This window comes from Terrapene carolina, unplaced genomic scaffold (assembly GCF_002925995.2).
Source record: "Terrapene carolina triunguis isolate 2854851 unplaced genomic scaffold, T_m_triunguis-2.0 Scaffold37472, whole genome shotgun sequence".
Taxonomy (NCBI): domain Eukaryota; kingdom Metazoa; phylum Chordata; order Testudines; family Emydidae; genus Terrapene; species Terrapene triunguis.
Window position 1 is genome coordinate 1 of NW_020701823.1, and position 16003 is coordinate 16003.

A 16003-nucleotide genomic window follows, 5' to 3' on the forward strand; every position below is an offset into this window, starting at 1 on the left:
TCTGTTTTTCCAATTTGAAATTACTTTCTGTTGCAAAATTTAAGATACGTATACTGAAAAAGGATAAAAAGAAAAAAGGGTCAAAACTGAAATGAGACATTTTGCCATTATTTAAATAAATAATTTCAGTTGGTCCTGAACCAATTTTTTTTCCAGTTCACAAATATTTTTGAGATTTCAACTTTTTATCCCAGTTTGAGATTAATCTTTGTCCTGGATTTTGAATATTGACCTGATCCTGAATAAGGGACAGGTACTGTATGATTTAGTATGTGAACATTTTATTCTAACTTTGCCCTTAATAAAAAAGTAAAAAAAAAAAAAGTTGATCTCCTGAAAATATCCGAGGGATGGGGAAAACTGTTTCCCACTCATCTCTAACCCAGCTCACCACTGGGTGGCCTGTATGAAGTGAGCTGGTGGGTCTCAGTCCAGTTCTGGGTGATATAGGTGGCCACATTCAAAAACTCCCCACTACAACTGGAACTCAATAGACAACAAAGATTGAATTCCCTGCTTACCCCTAGAGGTTTTCTCTCCTGAACAAGTTTGAGGCACATTGGTATGGGGGTGGGGACAGTAATTTGCCAGCTTTGGGGATAAACACTGTGGCAACAGTTTTATCCATATGCAAAGGCCATTCTGCGATTGTACCTTTGCTAAATCCACTGGGTTTAAGCAAGCTCCCCATTCTCCCTTAACAGAGACTGTCTCTGCAGATGATTCTCGAGGCAGAGTCATGACTGAGACTGTTCGGAAATTCTTCCCCGAGACATGGATTTGGGATCTCTTTTCAGTAGGGTGAGTACTGCTTATTCTGTCTTCTCATCTTCTTTTTAAGGGCCCACTATTGCCCTGAAAGGCATCAGGAAGGGCATGGAACACTTCCTATAGCCAGCTTCCTCCCCGCAACCCTGCATGGTGATATTGTTCAAGGCTGTCAGTACATGTTCCCAAATAATGCATCCAGCATGTCAGACTTGGCTAGCGAGAGGAAGGAGTGTCTTGTTGCTTAAGTGGAGTCACGAACTCATGGTCTTATTCCATGTTCTGCCACTGATTGTTCTGTTACCTCAGGCAAGTGGCATGCAGGAGAATTTTCTAGGGGCTTCTCTTCAGGGGATTTGAGTGATGAGTTTTGAGCACTCAGACAACAAGGGGAATTCTCCAAGCAGAACATGGGCAGTGCTCACTCTGCTGATTCTCTGAAAAATCTGTCTCTACTGTGTACCGCATACATGCTCTGCCCCATTCCCTCTAGTTCCACTGGCAAGGCCAACATTGTATTCACCATCCCTGACACCATCACCGAATGGAAAGCCAGCGTTTTCTGTTTGGAGAAGGAGTCTGGATTTGGTATCTCTGCACCCACCTCCCTGACAGCCTTCCAGCCTTTCTTTGTTGACCTGACCCTGCCCTACTCCACCTTCCGGGGGGAAGACTTCCTCCTTAGAGCCAACGTCTTCAACTACCTGGACAAGTGCATCAAGGTATGTCCTCTTCTTCTCGCTCTGATTAAATGTGTCCCCCATAACCTGGAAGATACCACATCTTTTCCAGGACTCCTGCCTGTGTGGCTAAAACAAGCAGCAATGTGGTAAATTTGTTAAGACCTATTTGTATTATGGCAAATCAGCCTGGTTGCGCCAGTCCTTCTGGGCCACTACAGAGCAGACAGAGCTTGCTGAATTGTGTCCTGGGAGTAAGATACAAGCAAACCTCTGTGGGGAGTTGAAAAGACCAGAAATATGGGTGTGTACATAGCATAGATTCTAACTCATAGACTCTAAGGTCAGAAGGGACCATTATGATCGTCTAGTCTGACCTCCTGCACAACACAGGCCACAGAATCTCACCCACCCACTCCTGTAATAAACTCCTAACCTATGTCTGAGCTATTGAAGTCCTCAGAACACGGTTTAAAGACTTCAATGTGCAGAGAATCCTCCAGCAAGTGACCCTTGCCCCACACTGCAGAGGAAGGTGAAAAACCCCCAGTGCCTCTGCCAATCTGCCCTGGAGGAAAATTTCTTCCCGACCCCAAATATGGCGATCAGCTAAACCCTGAGCATGTGGGCAAGCATCATTCATGCTTCAGGGTTCTTTACAACTCTGATGACTTTAGTGGGGCTACAGAGGCTGTAAGTCAAGGCAGAACCTGGACCTGGGCCTCCCAAAGTGTAAGCACAAGGGGTTGGGGGTGGGGAGTTGAGCCTGGTCAGATTCTGACTCCTGTCTAGGGTGCAGGGTACAGAGACCCTCAGAATCAGTGCTTGTATCAGTGGAGTGTTTGCCTAGGCAGAGGCTCTATACAGCTTCTGAAAGCTGGGATAAATAGCCTGCACTTCTTGTGCACCAGTCAGCAGCATGAGGCAGAGCTTTCTGCCCTTCAGGACAGAAGGTGTAAGAGACGTGTTCTTTCTAGTTACCCATAGGGGGATTCTGCCGACCTCACTACCCTCAGGCAGAACACATCCAATAACAGTGGGGTGCACCCACACTCCTCAATAGTTTACACACAACTTAAAGGGGACCTGCGAAAAATATTTGTACCCGCTTTTGCTTTTTTGCATTGTATCCAAAAAGCTAGATTTCCCGCCTCCCTGGTTTTCATTTTTTTTTCTGCTTGATTTTAATATTAAATCATCAACTCTCATTTTATCCTCTTTTTGGTGGAGGTCTCCTAGGATAACTGGAGAACTACAGTGGGAACTTTCTTAGCCCTTAATTAAAGAGGTGTGTTTGAATCATCAGAAAAAGACTTTTCTCCTTACTGTTTTTTAAGAGTCTGTGTTAAATAGATGTTAACAAACAAAAAGCCACCAGAGTTTTAAACAGTTTAAATCCTTTTTCCTCTCCATCTCTTGTGATGTCATAATCCCTTTCCAGTTTTCCTAGTAGTCCTGCAACAAAACACAGAAATCTAGAAATCAGAAAAATGTTGGGAAGAAAAAGTAACAACCCTTGGTGGCCTTCAATATACCCCATAAAGCAGCAAAAAAGAGCCCGGGCAATGGTTTCCTATGCAGATCTCCTGGAAGGCGTTAGCACCTTTTGTACTGACTGAGAGCATGGGTGCTGGTCAGTATATTAGGTTATCTGCTTCGATGGTATATTTCATGTCCCTATTGATGTTTACTAGAGACAGGCAGAAGATAGCTCTGTTAAGATGTCCTCTGAAGAGTGGCCCGTCCAATACCACAGCATCCCCTGTTCTGGTTCTGCCCCATAGTGTTGGCATTGGATACCCACTGGAGATAGGCAGAAGGGAGTTCCTGTAATGCTGACCCTGTTTGTGTCAGACATAGCCTGCACCACATCAGTATTTCTCTCCTGCTCTCAGGTTGGTATTTTGCTAGCCAATTCCCAGGATTACCAGGCTCAGCTCCTTTCCCCAAAGGGAGATGATGGATGCGTGTGTGCCAATGAGAGGAAAACCTATGTCTGGAATATTATCTCAAAAAAACTTGTTAAGTTTCTGCACAACTTTCTGTCCTGTGACTGATGCTAGTCTATTCATGTGTCACCAAAAAGCCCATCCCTAACCAGTCCATCTTCTGAGTCCATAGAGCTTGGAGCTGCATTGCCCCAACTTTGCTTGCTTGGGAGGTGCTCTATAGAGAGCTGCATTGCCCTGGCCCTTTCCATGTATAGAGCTCAGAGCTCCATTACCCCATGGCTGCTCATCAATGGTGACTAAACAGTCATAGAATCATAGAATATCAAGGTTGGAAGAGACCTCAGGAGGTCATCTAGTCCAACCCCCTGCTCAAAGCAGGACCAACACCAACTAAATCATCCCAGCCAGGGCTTTGTCAAGCCTGACCTTAAAAACCTCTAAGGAAGGAGATTCCACCACCTCCCTAGGTAACCCATTCCAGTGCTTCACCACCCTCCCAGTGAAAAAGTTTTTCCTAATATCCAACCTAAACCTCCCCCACTGCAACTTGAGACCATTACTCCTTGTTCTGTCATCTGCCACCACTGAGGACAGCCTAGCTCCATCCTCTTTGTAACCCCCTTTCAGGTAGTTGAAAGCAGCTATCAAATCCTCCCTCATTCTTCTCTTCTGCAGACTAAATAACCCCAGTTTCCTCAGCCTCTCCTCATAAGTCATATGCTCCAGCCCCCTAATCATTTTTGTTGCCCTCCACTGGACTCTTTCCAATTTTTCCACATCCTTCTTGTAGTGTGGGGCCCAAAACTGGACACAGTACTCCAATGAGGCCTCACCAATGCCGAATAGAGGGGAATGATCACGTCCCTCAATCTGCTGGCAATGCTCCTACTTATACAGTCCAAAACGCTGTTAGCCTTCTTGGCAACAAGGGCACACGGTTGACTCATATCCAGTTTCTCATCCACTGTAACCCCTAGGTCCTTTTCTGCAGAACTGCTGCCTGGCCACTTGGTCCACCAGCTGACCCGCAAAGTTCCATACTGCAGTTTTGTCACATGTAGAAATCTGCTAACATCAGCCATCACGCTGGGCAATGGAAGTAACTTTTTCTCTTTATCGGGTGTTATTCCAGGTGATGTGATGTTTAGTGTTACTGCTGAGACCAAGAAGAATGGTGGGAAATGTGGGAACAGAACATCTGGGAGGCCGGAGATAGGGTGGAAGGACACCCTGATTAGAACCCTGTTGGTTGAGGTACAGTGGAAAGCTCTGGCTCTCTGTCTGAACATCCCTCCCTTCCGTGAAGAGTGCAGCAAGTATGTGTGAAAGCAAGTCAAAGTATTTGAAGTGCTCTAAAGTGCACCAGGCTTGGATCCAGTGCCAGCCAGCTGGGATAGGGCTGGGTGTTCAGTTTAGGAGCGATGTCACTGCCATCAAGAGTGTTGTTGGGATGATGAGTGTTTGGTGAATATGATGGAGGTCAGAGTGTGTGAGCCAGCCCACCCTGAAACCCCTCCCTCCTTCTAACTGCAGTGCTGGAGAGTTTGTCCTGCCTGCTGCATTAGCCAGCCTGGGGTCAGACAGACCATGCTGATGTATCCACTTTGTAGAACAGGATTCCTTCTCCAAGCCCAAAATACCCTGTGCATGGATTCACTGTGTTTGCATCCTACACTTAGGCAGAGCCATAACTGGGACCAGCATACGTATGATCCACAGGATGCAAATCCACCAGGAGAGTTGAAATGAAACTCCCACAGTCTTCTCAGAACTCTGCTTAGCATTTCCTAGCCATAAACTGCATCTGACTCAATCCAGCTAGCAAGCAATGGTATTTGTAGGGCACCTAGCACCATGTTTAAGCACTAGCCCTGCATCTATGACAGCTGTCCCCTGGCTGGCAGGAATATTACCACCCTGTATATTATCTTAAACTGGGACATTCAGGGACTGCCAATAAAACCTTTGCACCCCACCATCCTTTATATCAAACTATATTACTCACAAGTGACAAAGCCCTTACTGAGTTATGCTGGGGGAAGTAAAGAGAGGGAAGGACTGAAGCAGATGGAAGAGAAATACAGTAAGTTTCCCCCATCCCCTTGTGTAATAGAGGGAAGAAGAATGGGAAAGACTCCACAGAGCCAAAACCAATTGTCTAGAGCTCCCCTGAAGTAGCAGCCACATCATGGATGAGTCTGGTCCCTAGAGTCTGGGTATAATACCCTGATTACTTGATAGTGCAGACATGGGGATGGCTTTTCATTGGACCATTTTCTTCTGTAACATTCATTCTGATGTGCTGTATGTGTCTCCTCTCTCTCCCCTCCACTGACCAGCCTGAAGGCATCGAAAAGGAGGTGACCCAGAGCTCCCTCATCTGCACAAAGGGTAAGGGCATCTCTCCAAATTCTGTACCTGTTGACTGGGACCAAAGCTCTTTCCCTCAGCACTAATTAATAATTTTGTAAATCCCTGACCCATCCCCCTTTCATGGAGGCACTGTACAGCTGGCACCTAGATGTGTGAGGAAGGATGGTCCAGGAGTTAGAGTGCTAGTCTGGCAGTGGAATGATGAGAGTTCAATTCCCCGCTGTGCCACTAACCACCCTAAGTGATCTGCCCAAGGTCACACAGGAATGTCTACACTGCATACTAAGCCCAGGTTCTGACTCAGGTTTGGGCCCAAGCCCCCCTTCTGTTCACATGCAAATCAGCCTGACTTGGGTACAGCAAGCACTCATGTCCTGGCTCCTAGAACCCTGCTCAGGGGTGGGTCAGAGCCTGAGTCCTGCTGTGACTTGGGTCCAAGCCCTGTCATTTGCAGTGTGGCACAGGTCAAGCTGCAGATCCTGGTCAGAGTATGCAGGATGAATGTGTTAGCACAGCACTGAGACCCGGGTCTGCCAGTTGCAATCCTCGGTTTACAATGCAAGGTTGATGTTCAAGCACAGTCCCACAGACCCGGGTTTAGTGTGCAGTGTAAACATGTCTCTGTGTCTCTGTGTCTCTGTTCATTTAGTGGCATAATAGCACTTGCTAATAGTGCAGGGGGCCATATAACTACCAAAGATACATAGTTCACTGGGACATTTCAAGCATGTCCTGGGCCCCCTGAAGGCATATTTGATTAATGTCTTCCCCCAGAGTTTAATTTTTCAGTTTCCTTCTCCCAGTGAGGATGGAAGATAGGGCTGGGAGTGGAGAGACAGACAGGAAACAGGGGAGCCTTAGAATGAATTTGCCATGAAGAGTGGTAAGTAGCCAAGTTGCTGTGAAGGCCATGGAAGACCACTTGCTAATGGAGGGAGCAAAAAAGAGGACTCTAACCCTCACCAACCCCCCACATCAAGTGTCTTGCTGAAGATGCTCCTTCAACCTGGGTTCCTGGCGACCACAAGTGCCATCACATCCTGTGAGCACTGGCCTTGCCTATATACGTTGACTTCTGTGGACTGTGGTAACTTACAACACCTGAGGATTTGCCCCATTTTGTCTGGCTTTCACTGTATTAGTTTTACTTTGTCTCCTTCACTCTTGACTATTGTTATGCTCTTGGGGGCAACAGCAACAGTTTCCATATACTGTTCTCCATTGTGGGTGTCTTCTGATGTTCATTCATTTTAACTTTTACAAGAAGTGCTTAGTTGCTATAATCAAATTCCTGATATAAATGATCAAAATTAATCTAATATTTTCCCCGCAGATGCTGCAGCCACGGAACCAGTGTCTCTGAAGCTGCCTGAAAACCTGGTGGAAGGATCAGCCAGAGCCTCTTGTTCTGTCACTGGTAAATCTATTAAGTTTTGTATTGAGATTCTTACATCTCAGGAAAGGCAAACTTCTGAGCAACAAGGCTTATTCCTGCCTCTTTGAAAGTAACCAGCCAGCTTTGCAGTGGTAGAAGACATCCTCTTTGCCAGAGAGGAGAAACCCAGGTTCTGGATGTTGGTGATACTCCTTTCTTTTGGTATAAAGGGGTTATTGGCACTTGTTTGGGTTGATTCAATTGTTTGCCACTCATGCCAAATGCACCCATCCTAAACTCATGCCAATAAAACCTTTGCACCCCACCATCCTATATATTAAGCTATATTACTCACAAGAGACAAAGCCCTTACTGAGTTATGCTGCTCCTCCCAAAATCATGCTAATAAATGCATTATGCCACCGCACCCCATCATTTGCTCTGTATGTGCCATGCTTTCTAGAAATACTATTTTAGCAATGTTGTAGCAAAGGGTGTTTTAAAAGCTTTATTAAAATACTTTTGTATCTCTCTGTGAGTTCAGTTATCCAGGCCTTGGAAGGAGAAAAAACAGAAATTAATACAATTTTAGAAACCTCTAAATATTTCACCCAAATATCATTTTGAAATAAATAATTGCATTGCAGTTCTAAGGCCTGACATCTTGGGATGTACGAAGCCTTAGAAACAACTGATGGGTGTCCCATAAAGCAGTGGTTCTCAAAGCCGGTCCACCGCTTGTTCCGGGAAAGCCCCTGGCGGGCCGGGCAGGTTTGTTTACCTGCCACGTCCGCAGGTTCGGCCGATCGCGGTTCCCACTGGCCGCGGTTTGCTGCTCCAGGCCAATGGGAGCTGCGGGAAGGGCGGCCAGCACATCCCTCGGCCCGCGCTGCTTCCCGCAGCCCCCATTGGCCTGGAACGGCGAACCGCGGCCAGTGGGAGCCGCAATCGGCCGAACCTGCAGACGCGGCAGGTAAACAAACCGGCCCGGCCCACCACGGGCTTTCCCTGAACAAGCAGCAGACCGGCTTTGAGAACCACTGCCATAGAGGAACTAAAAATCCTTCCACTGAAGTGTTATGAAGCAGTGTTCCCAAAGTTTTTCATAGTCGGGGCAATATTTTAGTACAGAGAATGCCTCCTGAACACGTTTTTCCATCACCTGATTCATGATCACCCAGATACGCTTCTCCATTTCATGCCATCCTGTGGCAAGTACAGCAATTTCTTACATGGAGAGGTGACATTTGGAAAGTATTTGATGTATTTCAACTCTCTCTTAATGCATTTTAACAGCTGGAAATAAAGAGAAAATGCTGGTAGCATGTGACCAGCCAGCTCTTTATGGACAATCAGCAAGGGCTGTGGAGACCACAACTTCCGCTCTGAAGTGCCCATTTCTAGCCCTGTTGGGTTGGGAGTTCTTAAACCTGTCCAGGGCTCTTTTGCCCAGGCTGTACTGACAAGTATAACTTTCTTGGGATAAGGAAGAAACCTTTCCTGGTTGGGTATTTTTTTGTTCTTAAATAAAAACGAGCTGCTTGAAGCTTTGCAGGCATTTGCCATGTTCAATATATTTCTGGTGCAGATTAGCTGGCAAAGTGCAGATGTGGAGGGCAAAGGGGCATGAGGTGTGGGGGTTTCTTGTTTGGGGTTTTTCGCTGTCTTCTACTTTAGACCAGAACGAATCTGTCCTCCTGTGCTCGGGATTCAAGGACTACTGAGAAAAGCAGTGGTAGAATCTCTGCAACTAGGGGTTAATTCTAGAATCTCTGTCAGGATCTTGAGGGTCCCTGACTGTTGTACTGATATTATTGTTCTGTAGTACATATTAGCTTTGCAGATTCTGATGTTGGCTCTGTGTGAAACTCACTCCCTATGTCTCTATTCCCAGGTGATATCCTGGGCACAGCCATGCAGAACCTGCAGCAGCTCCTCCAGATGCCCTTTGGCTGCGGGGAGCAGAACATGGTCCTGTTTGCCCCCAACATCTACGTCCTGGACTATTTGAATAAGACGGGGCAGCTGAGTGAGGAGACCAAATCCAAGGCCATCGGATACTTAGTCAGTGGTGAGGGGCCTCTCCTTAACTTGTGACACCCTCCTGCCTCCATTGATAGCATGCACTACAAAGTTACCCTGGTAGCTCCACATTTTTCATTTAACTAAGCATTCTGAACCATGTAGCTGCCTTGTAATACCCTGCTGACCTGCTTGCTCCTGCAAATCAATTGGTAGTTCTGCTTGAAATTGCTCCTTACATCATCCTGCCTCTTCTATCCCCTCCCCACCCACCTTTTCACCTTGTTTGAGGTTCACTCCATGTATGTCTTGTCTTCCTGCCCCTTCCAAACGTCTGTTTTTTGTTGTCAATCCTTAGTGCGCTCTCCTTGCTCCTTTCCCCCAGGCTTTGATGCCAAGTCAATGTTCTTCTGCTCCCCTCAGTCCCCCAGGCTCATCCCCATTTGATTCCTCTAATTTGGGTTCTGGATTTATTTGATGACAAATTAAAATGGGATTTCGTTGGTTTTAATCAGGAAACATTTCCTCCTCCTTGTGTGTTTTCAGGGTACCAGAAGCAGCTGTCATACAAACACCCGGATGGATCCTACAGTGTCTTTGGGACCAGAGATAAGGAAGGAAATACATGGTGAGAGCTGGGAAGCTGGCTGAGGCCTCGGCTGGTAATGAATCCATGAGCTGCAGATGAAAGACACACACTAAATAAATCAAACACACATGTAAAGAGCATGGACTAGAACTCTAGTTCTAATGCTCTAAGAACAAACATCTCTACCAATGATGCTAAAGGAGAACTCTCTTAGCTGCTACTGGCAGTAGGTCCATTTTTCTTCTCTGTAGACTCACCCACTTGATGTGACATGATCATACACATGGACACAAAGCCAGCATTTTACAGACAGATTAAAGAAACAGTTCTATCCCATCATCTGTCGCTCATTCCCCTCCTGGCCTGTGTGTAGGAGGGGAAGGTACCTGCATTGAGTTTTGATGCTTTAGACTCCAAGTGACTGCTCATATCTGTGCTGTTCTCCTTCAGGCTCACCGCCTTCGTATACAAGTCATACGCACAAGCCAAGCGCTATATCTTTATTGATGACCATGTCCAGTCCCAAACTCTGACCTGGCTCTCAAGCAAACAGAAGTCAAGTGGTTGCTTCCAAAGTGTTGGGAAACTCTTCAACAATGCCTTGACGGTGACACATTTCTGCTCCCTGCTGAACTTCGTGTCCTGCCACTGGAAAAGCACTTTCTTACCTCTGCTAAATCGCATCCTTAATCCCCAATTCCCCCCTTCCACTGGGATAACTCTTCAGATATAGACAATTAATAATGTCAAAGTTTAATAGATTTCATTTTCCAAAGCATATCTCTGATCTCACAAATCTGTTTTCTTTCCCCAATTTCCCAGCACCTACACTCTATCTCAGCCACTACAAAGTTGAAGAAGTTCTTTTCTTGCTGCATCTAGGGGCTCCTCTCCCACATCTTCTTAGGCAAGCAGCTGCCCCTATGAGAGGTTGCTAGGCTCATTCTTCTTCCTTAAGAACTGCTTCCACAGCTGGCCAGGCTCTTCATTGTAAAGAACTCGGCCAGCAATAGAAGCAGAGCCAATCCGATGTGACCAGCAAACACTGGGGATCAGTTTGAGAACTGCTATCCTGAACTCTCTGTCCAGGCATAACAGGGTAATAACACAATATGGGAACCACTCTGGTGTGGTAGGTCAGTGAAACAGTCCAGGGGGAGGAGAAGGCGGTTCCCTCCCCCCCTGGAATGACTAGTTCTGTCGTGTGTTTTATTCAGGGAGGAGTCGATGACGAGCTTTCACTGACAGCCTACATCACCACAGCTTTGCTTGAGGCTGGACACCCCAGCTCGGTAAGGATTCCTTCACTATTGTTATCCTGCCTTAATTGGTTTCGGTCAGTTGGCTTGGCCCCAGAATCTGTTACAAATTTGCCTGGGTACTGGAAGTGATGACCCACAGGGACATGTCTGCATGGAATGTGTATGCTTTCATTGCTGTTAATAAAGAAAAGGGGCTACATGCTAGCCCCAGTCTTCAAGCAGAAATTCCACTGCAGTCAATAGGGTCTTGGGCAGTATATGGCTCAGTGTAACTTCTGATTAAATGAAATGCTAGACGTGCCTGCAAACTTGTCAGGCTCTTGTGCTTGTATTATATCTCAGCCTTAAACATGAGTCACTCAGGACCAGGAGAAAGTTCAGGGCAGACCCTTGAAACATCCAAATGTGCCTGTTAACTCGTGTATCTCTGACTATGTGCAGAGGTGGAGTAAGCTCCAGTTCAGTTCTGATGAATGATACACATGCTGCAACCAGTTAAAAATGTAAAAGTCCATTAAAATGAGGGACAAATTGTCTTGCTTTACAGTGGTTGGCGTCAGGGAGAGCAGAGGTTGGGCCTTAGACCCTAAAATGTCAGACTTCCTGACTTGTATTTTCCATACATTTTCTTAGCAGGTGTTCTGTTTCTGTCTGAGGAGCTTGCTTCCTCCTGGCCTATATTCTGCAGCAGTGAAGACATGGAGTCAAATTGTGATCAAAGTGACCTTGGGGTAACTTCATTTACTTCAGTGTAAATCCAGGACAACACCATATATGTCAATGGATTGACACTGGAGGCACTGAGAGCAGAATCTGGCCCATAATGTTGAGTTTGTCCATGACTACAGAATGTGATATTACCAATGGAAGTTTAATAACTTATTGTAGAGCTAAGAAGAAGCAGTGGACTGGAAGGGGGACAGAATGAGCTCTCATTTATACTCAAATTTCAACTTCAGTAACGAAACCAAAGGCACTCCTGTGTTATGATGTTTCCCTAGTCTGAAAATCCTTGTTTTAGGGATGTCATGCTGCCCCTTCTGCAGTCCTTTTGGACCTAGAATATTCCATGTTCACTGCAGTGATGGTGGCCAGATAAAGTGAGCCTGGAATGTTCTGGAACAGAAATATTTGTCTGTGTGAAGATGTACGTCCCACACACACACACAGATCTAATTTATTTATAGCACCCCGTGGTCCGAAATGGCCTGTTTTGCTTGGAGGCTGCATCTGGAGAGGAAATCAGCAAAGTTTACATCCAGGCACTCCTGGCCTATATCTTCTGCCTGGTCGTCAATGAGGGGAAATGTGACTTCTTCTTGAAGGAGCTGGACAAATCAGCTAAGAAAGTCGGTGAGTGTCACCTAGTTTTTCTGGGATATTAGCACTGATGGCAGATGGGCCTACCTAGATGATACTGCCACCTTTAATTCTTGTGTTCAAATATAGAAACCATGGTAACTTTATTTGTCATGGAGTTTCACTCATTAGAAATACATAGGGAGATAGGTAGGCCAGTTGAAATGGAGATGCTGAGCAGATCTGTGGTTTTGTTTTTAACACACAACCCAGATTAACCCTCCTCTCCACATACTGATGGAGCCCTTGACTGTCATGTCCACCTCCCTACCTCAACCAGGACTCCCAAGCTCCCCTCCTCCTGTGCAAATAGGTGCATGCAGATGTCCAATATTATGTAATACTTTGACACCAAACTTTTTGGTTATCAATTATGAGAATTTACTGGGCCTGATTCTGACCTCCCTTTCACTGGTGCAAATCAAGGGTAGCTGGAAGGAGAGAACTGGGACAAGTGTCTCTCTCTTGCTTTAGTTCTAGCCTTTTCTCTCAATCTATCTGTCTTATCTTTTTATGTGACTATTCTGTAGCAAGGGTGACAGCTTGTGGCACACAAATATAATTGCATTCTAATCCCAATATCCCCAAGGCCAGATGGATGAGTAACTGCTCCTGCAGAGCAGTCTGCTGGAATATTGTGTTCAGTTCTGGTCCTCCTCGTCTCAAAAAGGATCTTTCTTTGCTGCCTCGACCCTGCCAGAACCTTTTCACACTGCCTGTGTCTTTCCCTGAAGTGGGGAAATGCTCCAGCCGCAGGGAGGCACTGGAACACTACATTGGGAGAGGCACAGCTTGGGCAAGTAGAAAGCTGTGTAGGGTAAGTACTTGGGTACATACCCACAGCTTTCAAGCATGTCTGTACTCTACTCACCTAAGCAGCGCCTCTCTGCCTGCTCTACTATTTATATCTATGCTAGGGGGACTATCTGTCTCTGTACTGTACATGCCACCAGAAGAAGACATACTCAAAGAGACTGGGATTGGGTCTTCTGCATGGCAGCACAGACTACTAATTACTAAGCTGCTGTTCTGGTTCTTCACAATCTCCTTTCTGTTCTCAGGTGGCTCAGTGCACTGGGAACGGGAGGTAAAGCCCCCTGCAGAAACGTTCCCCTCTTTCTATTCCCGTGCCCCCTCTGCTGAGGTTGAGATGACCAGCTATGTGCTTCTGGCAGTGCTCCACAAACCCAAACGGGCTCAAAAGGACCTAACATTCGCCTCACAGATTGTGCAGTGGATCATCAGACAGCAGAATTCCAATGGGGGTTTCTCTTCCACCCAGGTACAGCAACTACCTTCTGCCCTCTAATCACGCCCAGGAAATCACAGGCAGCTGCTCACATAAGCCAGCTGCATTAGAGATTGAGAGAGAGAGCCAATAGGACTGTGACTAAAAAGATCCATTGGCCACTTTCTCCCACAGATAGTCCAGGCCCTATTCCAAAAGCTGGAATAGCAGCTATGAAGGGATTGGGGGCTTCCCCACACCCTGCCAGCTGCCACCCCTAGCTTCAACTTCTACGTACAAAGTGCCAATGCACTCAAGCTCTTTGCAGAATGATGTGTGTGTAAATGTCACCTGCTCGGGGAGCAGAACATTAGAGTTGAGTTCTGCTGTCCAGAAGACAATCTGGTCCTAAATGTGCCAAGGTGAAAGTCACATGGCAGCAATTGAATAGTAACAGGTACAGTTAGATCTTCACGTGAATAGGAGCTCAGAGAATTCCTTTAGTCCCTGGTTCTAGCCTATTATTGATGTGTGTATGATTTGCTATCAGACACACCTGGTGCACTGAAGCGTTCTGGAGGTGTGCCCTAATACTCTACAGGACTCAGTTTCCAAGATGAACTGGGATGGGTTTGGGCTCATCTGCACTGAAATCTTGTGAGCCGTGAAATGACTGTGGTCTGTATTGGAACCATGTGTTTAATAACCCCATGCAGTATCCCAACACAGTGTGTCTGTAATTGACAATTATTCTACATTTTTTCAGGACACAGTTATTGCTCTTCAAGCGCTGGCTGATTATGGTGCAGCAACCTACTCTGAGAATGGCCAAAACACAGTTAAAATCAGCTCCAGCAAGCCTTTTGAGAAGGTCTTTGAGGTGAATAGCCAGAACAGGCTACTGTTGCAGCAGAGTTCCCTGCCTGATGTCCCAGGGAATTATATCCTGGAAGTGAATGGCAATGGATGTGTCTTTGTGCAGGTAAGTGCTCACCCTACCCTTCAGCGTGTGGCTTCTTCAGCACATAATACAGCCTTTCTTCTTTTGTGTCCCTCTCTTCTGTCCAGTCTCTCTCTCTCCCCATTCCTTCCTATCTCCCCTGTTATTTCTTTTCTTAAGACTCTTTGGACAAATATATCAACTTCTTTAAGTCCAGTTCAGAAAGAAAGAAAGAAAGAATTGGTCCTTGGTGTTTTTTCTCTGTATCACACGTGATTAGTTTTTCTTAGGTGATGACTGGTAACTGGACATGTGTTACACACAAACATCCTCCTCTTTATTTGTAAAACTTGAGTTCCAGTTGAAGGAGTATAGTTTGTCTATCTGTCAGTCATAGGGCTTTATACTACTGCCCATCTTTGTATTATCCAACTGCTTCCATGTCAAATCAATAGCAATCTTCCTATTTGGGGTAAAAATCTGCCTAGGATGTTTTAGTTTGAGTGGTTGGATAGGTAAACTTGTTAGATGTTTTCAGAGTTTTTTTTTTTTTTTTTTTTTTTTTTTGCAGGCATTTGTTTGGTAGATGTTTGATAGATGAGCAGGGCCGGCTCTAGGTTTTTTGCCGCCCCAAGCAAAAAAAATTTTGGCTGCCCCCCTGTTCCAGCCCTGGGCTCCTCGCCGCACCCCCCTGCCGCCCAAACCCTGGGCTTTCCCCCACCACTCGCACCCCCCTGCCGCCCCAGCCCTGGGCTCTCCCCCGCCCCCCCACCTGCACCCTCCTTCCGCCGCAGCCCTGGGTCACTGGTAACTCGCTCCCAGGGCAGGTCATTCAGCAGGAATTTTAGATGTGCACAGAACACAGACAGGATTGGTTCCCATATGGTTACAGAACTGCAGTAAAGTGAAACAATTTTCAGCTTGTGTGATTGGAGGATATCTGGATGCATATTATAAGACTGTCCTCCATAAATGAGGAAAAGTTGAGGTGCCTTTATTATTCTTTTGTTCCACTCTTTCTTTCTATGGGGAATTTGCCAATGCAATATCACTGTCTTCCTTTTAAACAAACAAACAAAAGGCAATGGCTGTTGAAAATAGCAATTCCAGTCCTAATAACCACTGGGAAGCATTTCTTGCTCAATTTTATCCTACTTTTTCTACAGCAAGTTACAGTGGATCAGTATATTTGATTTGGGAGAAATGAAGTAACAGCTGCCCAAACTGAGCTTGAGCACTCCTGAATTTTGAGGTGTTCAAATCTGGAAGGCAGGTGCTGGGGGGAGGGGGCTGTGGCTCCGCAGGGGAGCACGGCAGCATGTATGCAGCAGCGTGTCTGGCACTGCGCGAAGCCAGACATGCTGGTCTGAGTGGCACGGTAATGGGGCTGGGAGGTTGGAGAAGGGGTAGGGGGTTCCGGGGGGGCAGTCAAGGGACAGGGAGCAGGGGGGGGGG

At 46.3% G+C, this 16003-nt stretch overlaps 1 protein-coding gene across 1 annotated transcript in view; it reads left to right on the plus strand.

Moving 5' to 3' along the window:
- Window positions 1-679: 679 nt before the first annotated feature.
- LOC113405449 (ovostatin-like) overlaps window positions 680-16003 on the plus strand; it is a gene marked incomplete at its 5' end in the record, with an annotated part of 21075 nt that continues 5751 nt past the window's right edge. The window contains 13 exons of the mRNA XM_026646662.1: window positions 680-801; window positions 1262-1490; window positions 3344-3468; window positions 4531-4654; window positions 5740-5791; window positions 7107-7190; window positions 9043-9219; window positions 9717-9798; window positions 10210-10366; window positions 10977-11051; window positions 12209-12374; window positions 13442-13662; window positions 14375-14590. Of these exons, the coding sequence (XP_026502447.1) occupies window positions 680-801; window positions 1262-1490; window positions 3344-3468; window positions 4531-4654; window positions 5740-5791; window positions 7107-7190; window positions 9043-9219; window positions 9717-9798; window positions 10210-10366; window positions 10977-11051; window positions 12209-12374; window positions 13442-13662; window positions 14375-14590 (1830 nt within the window). The remainder of the gene's footprint in view (window positions 802-1261; window positions 1491-3343; window positions 3469-4530; window positions 4655-5739; window positions 5792-7106; window positions 7191-9042; window positions 9220-9716; window positions 9799-10209; window positions 10367-10976; window positions 11052-12208; window positions 12375-13441; window positions 13663-14374; window positions 14591-16003) is intronic.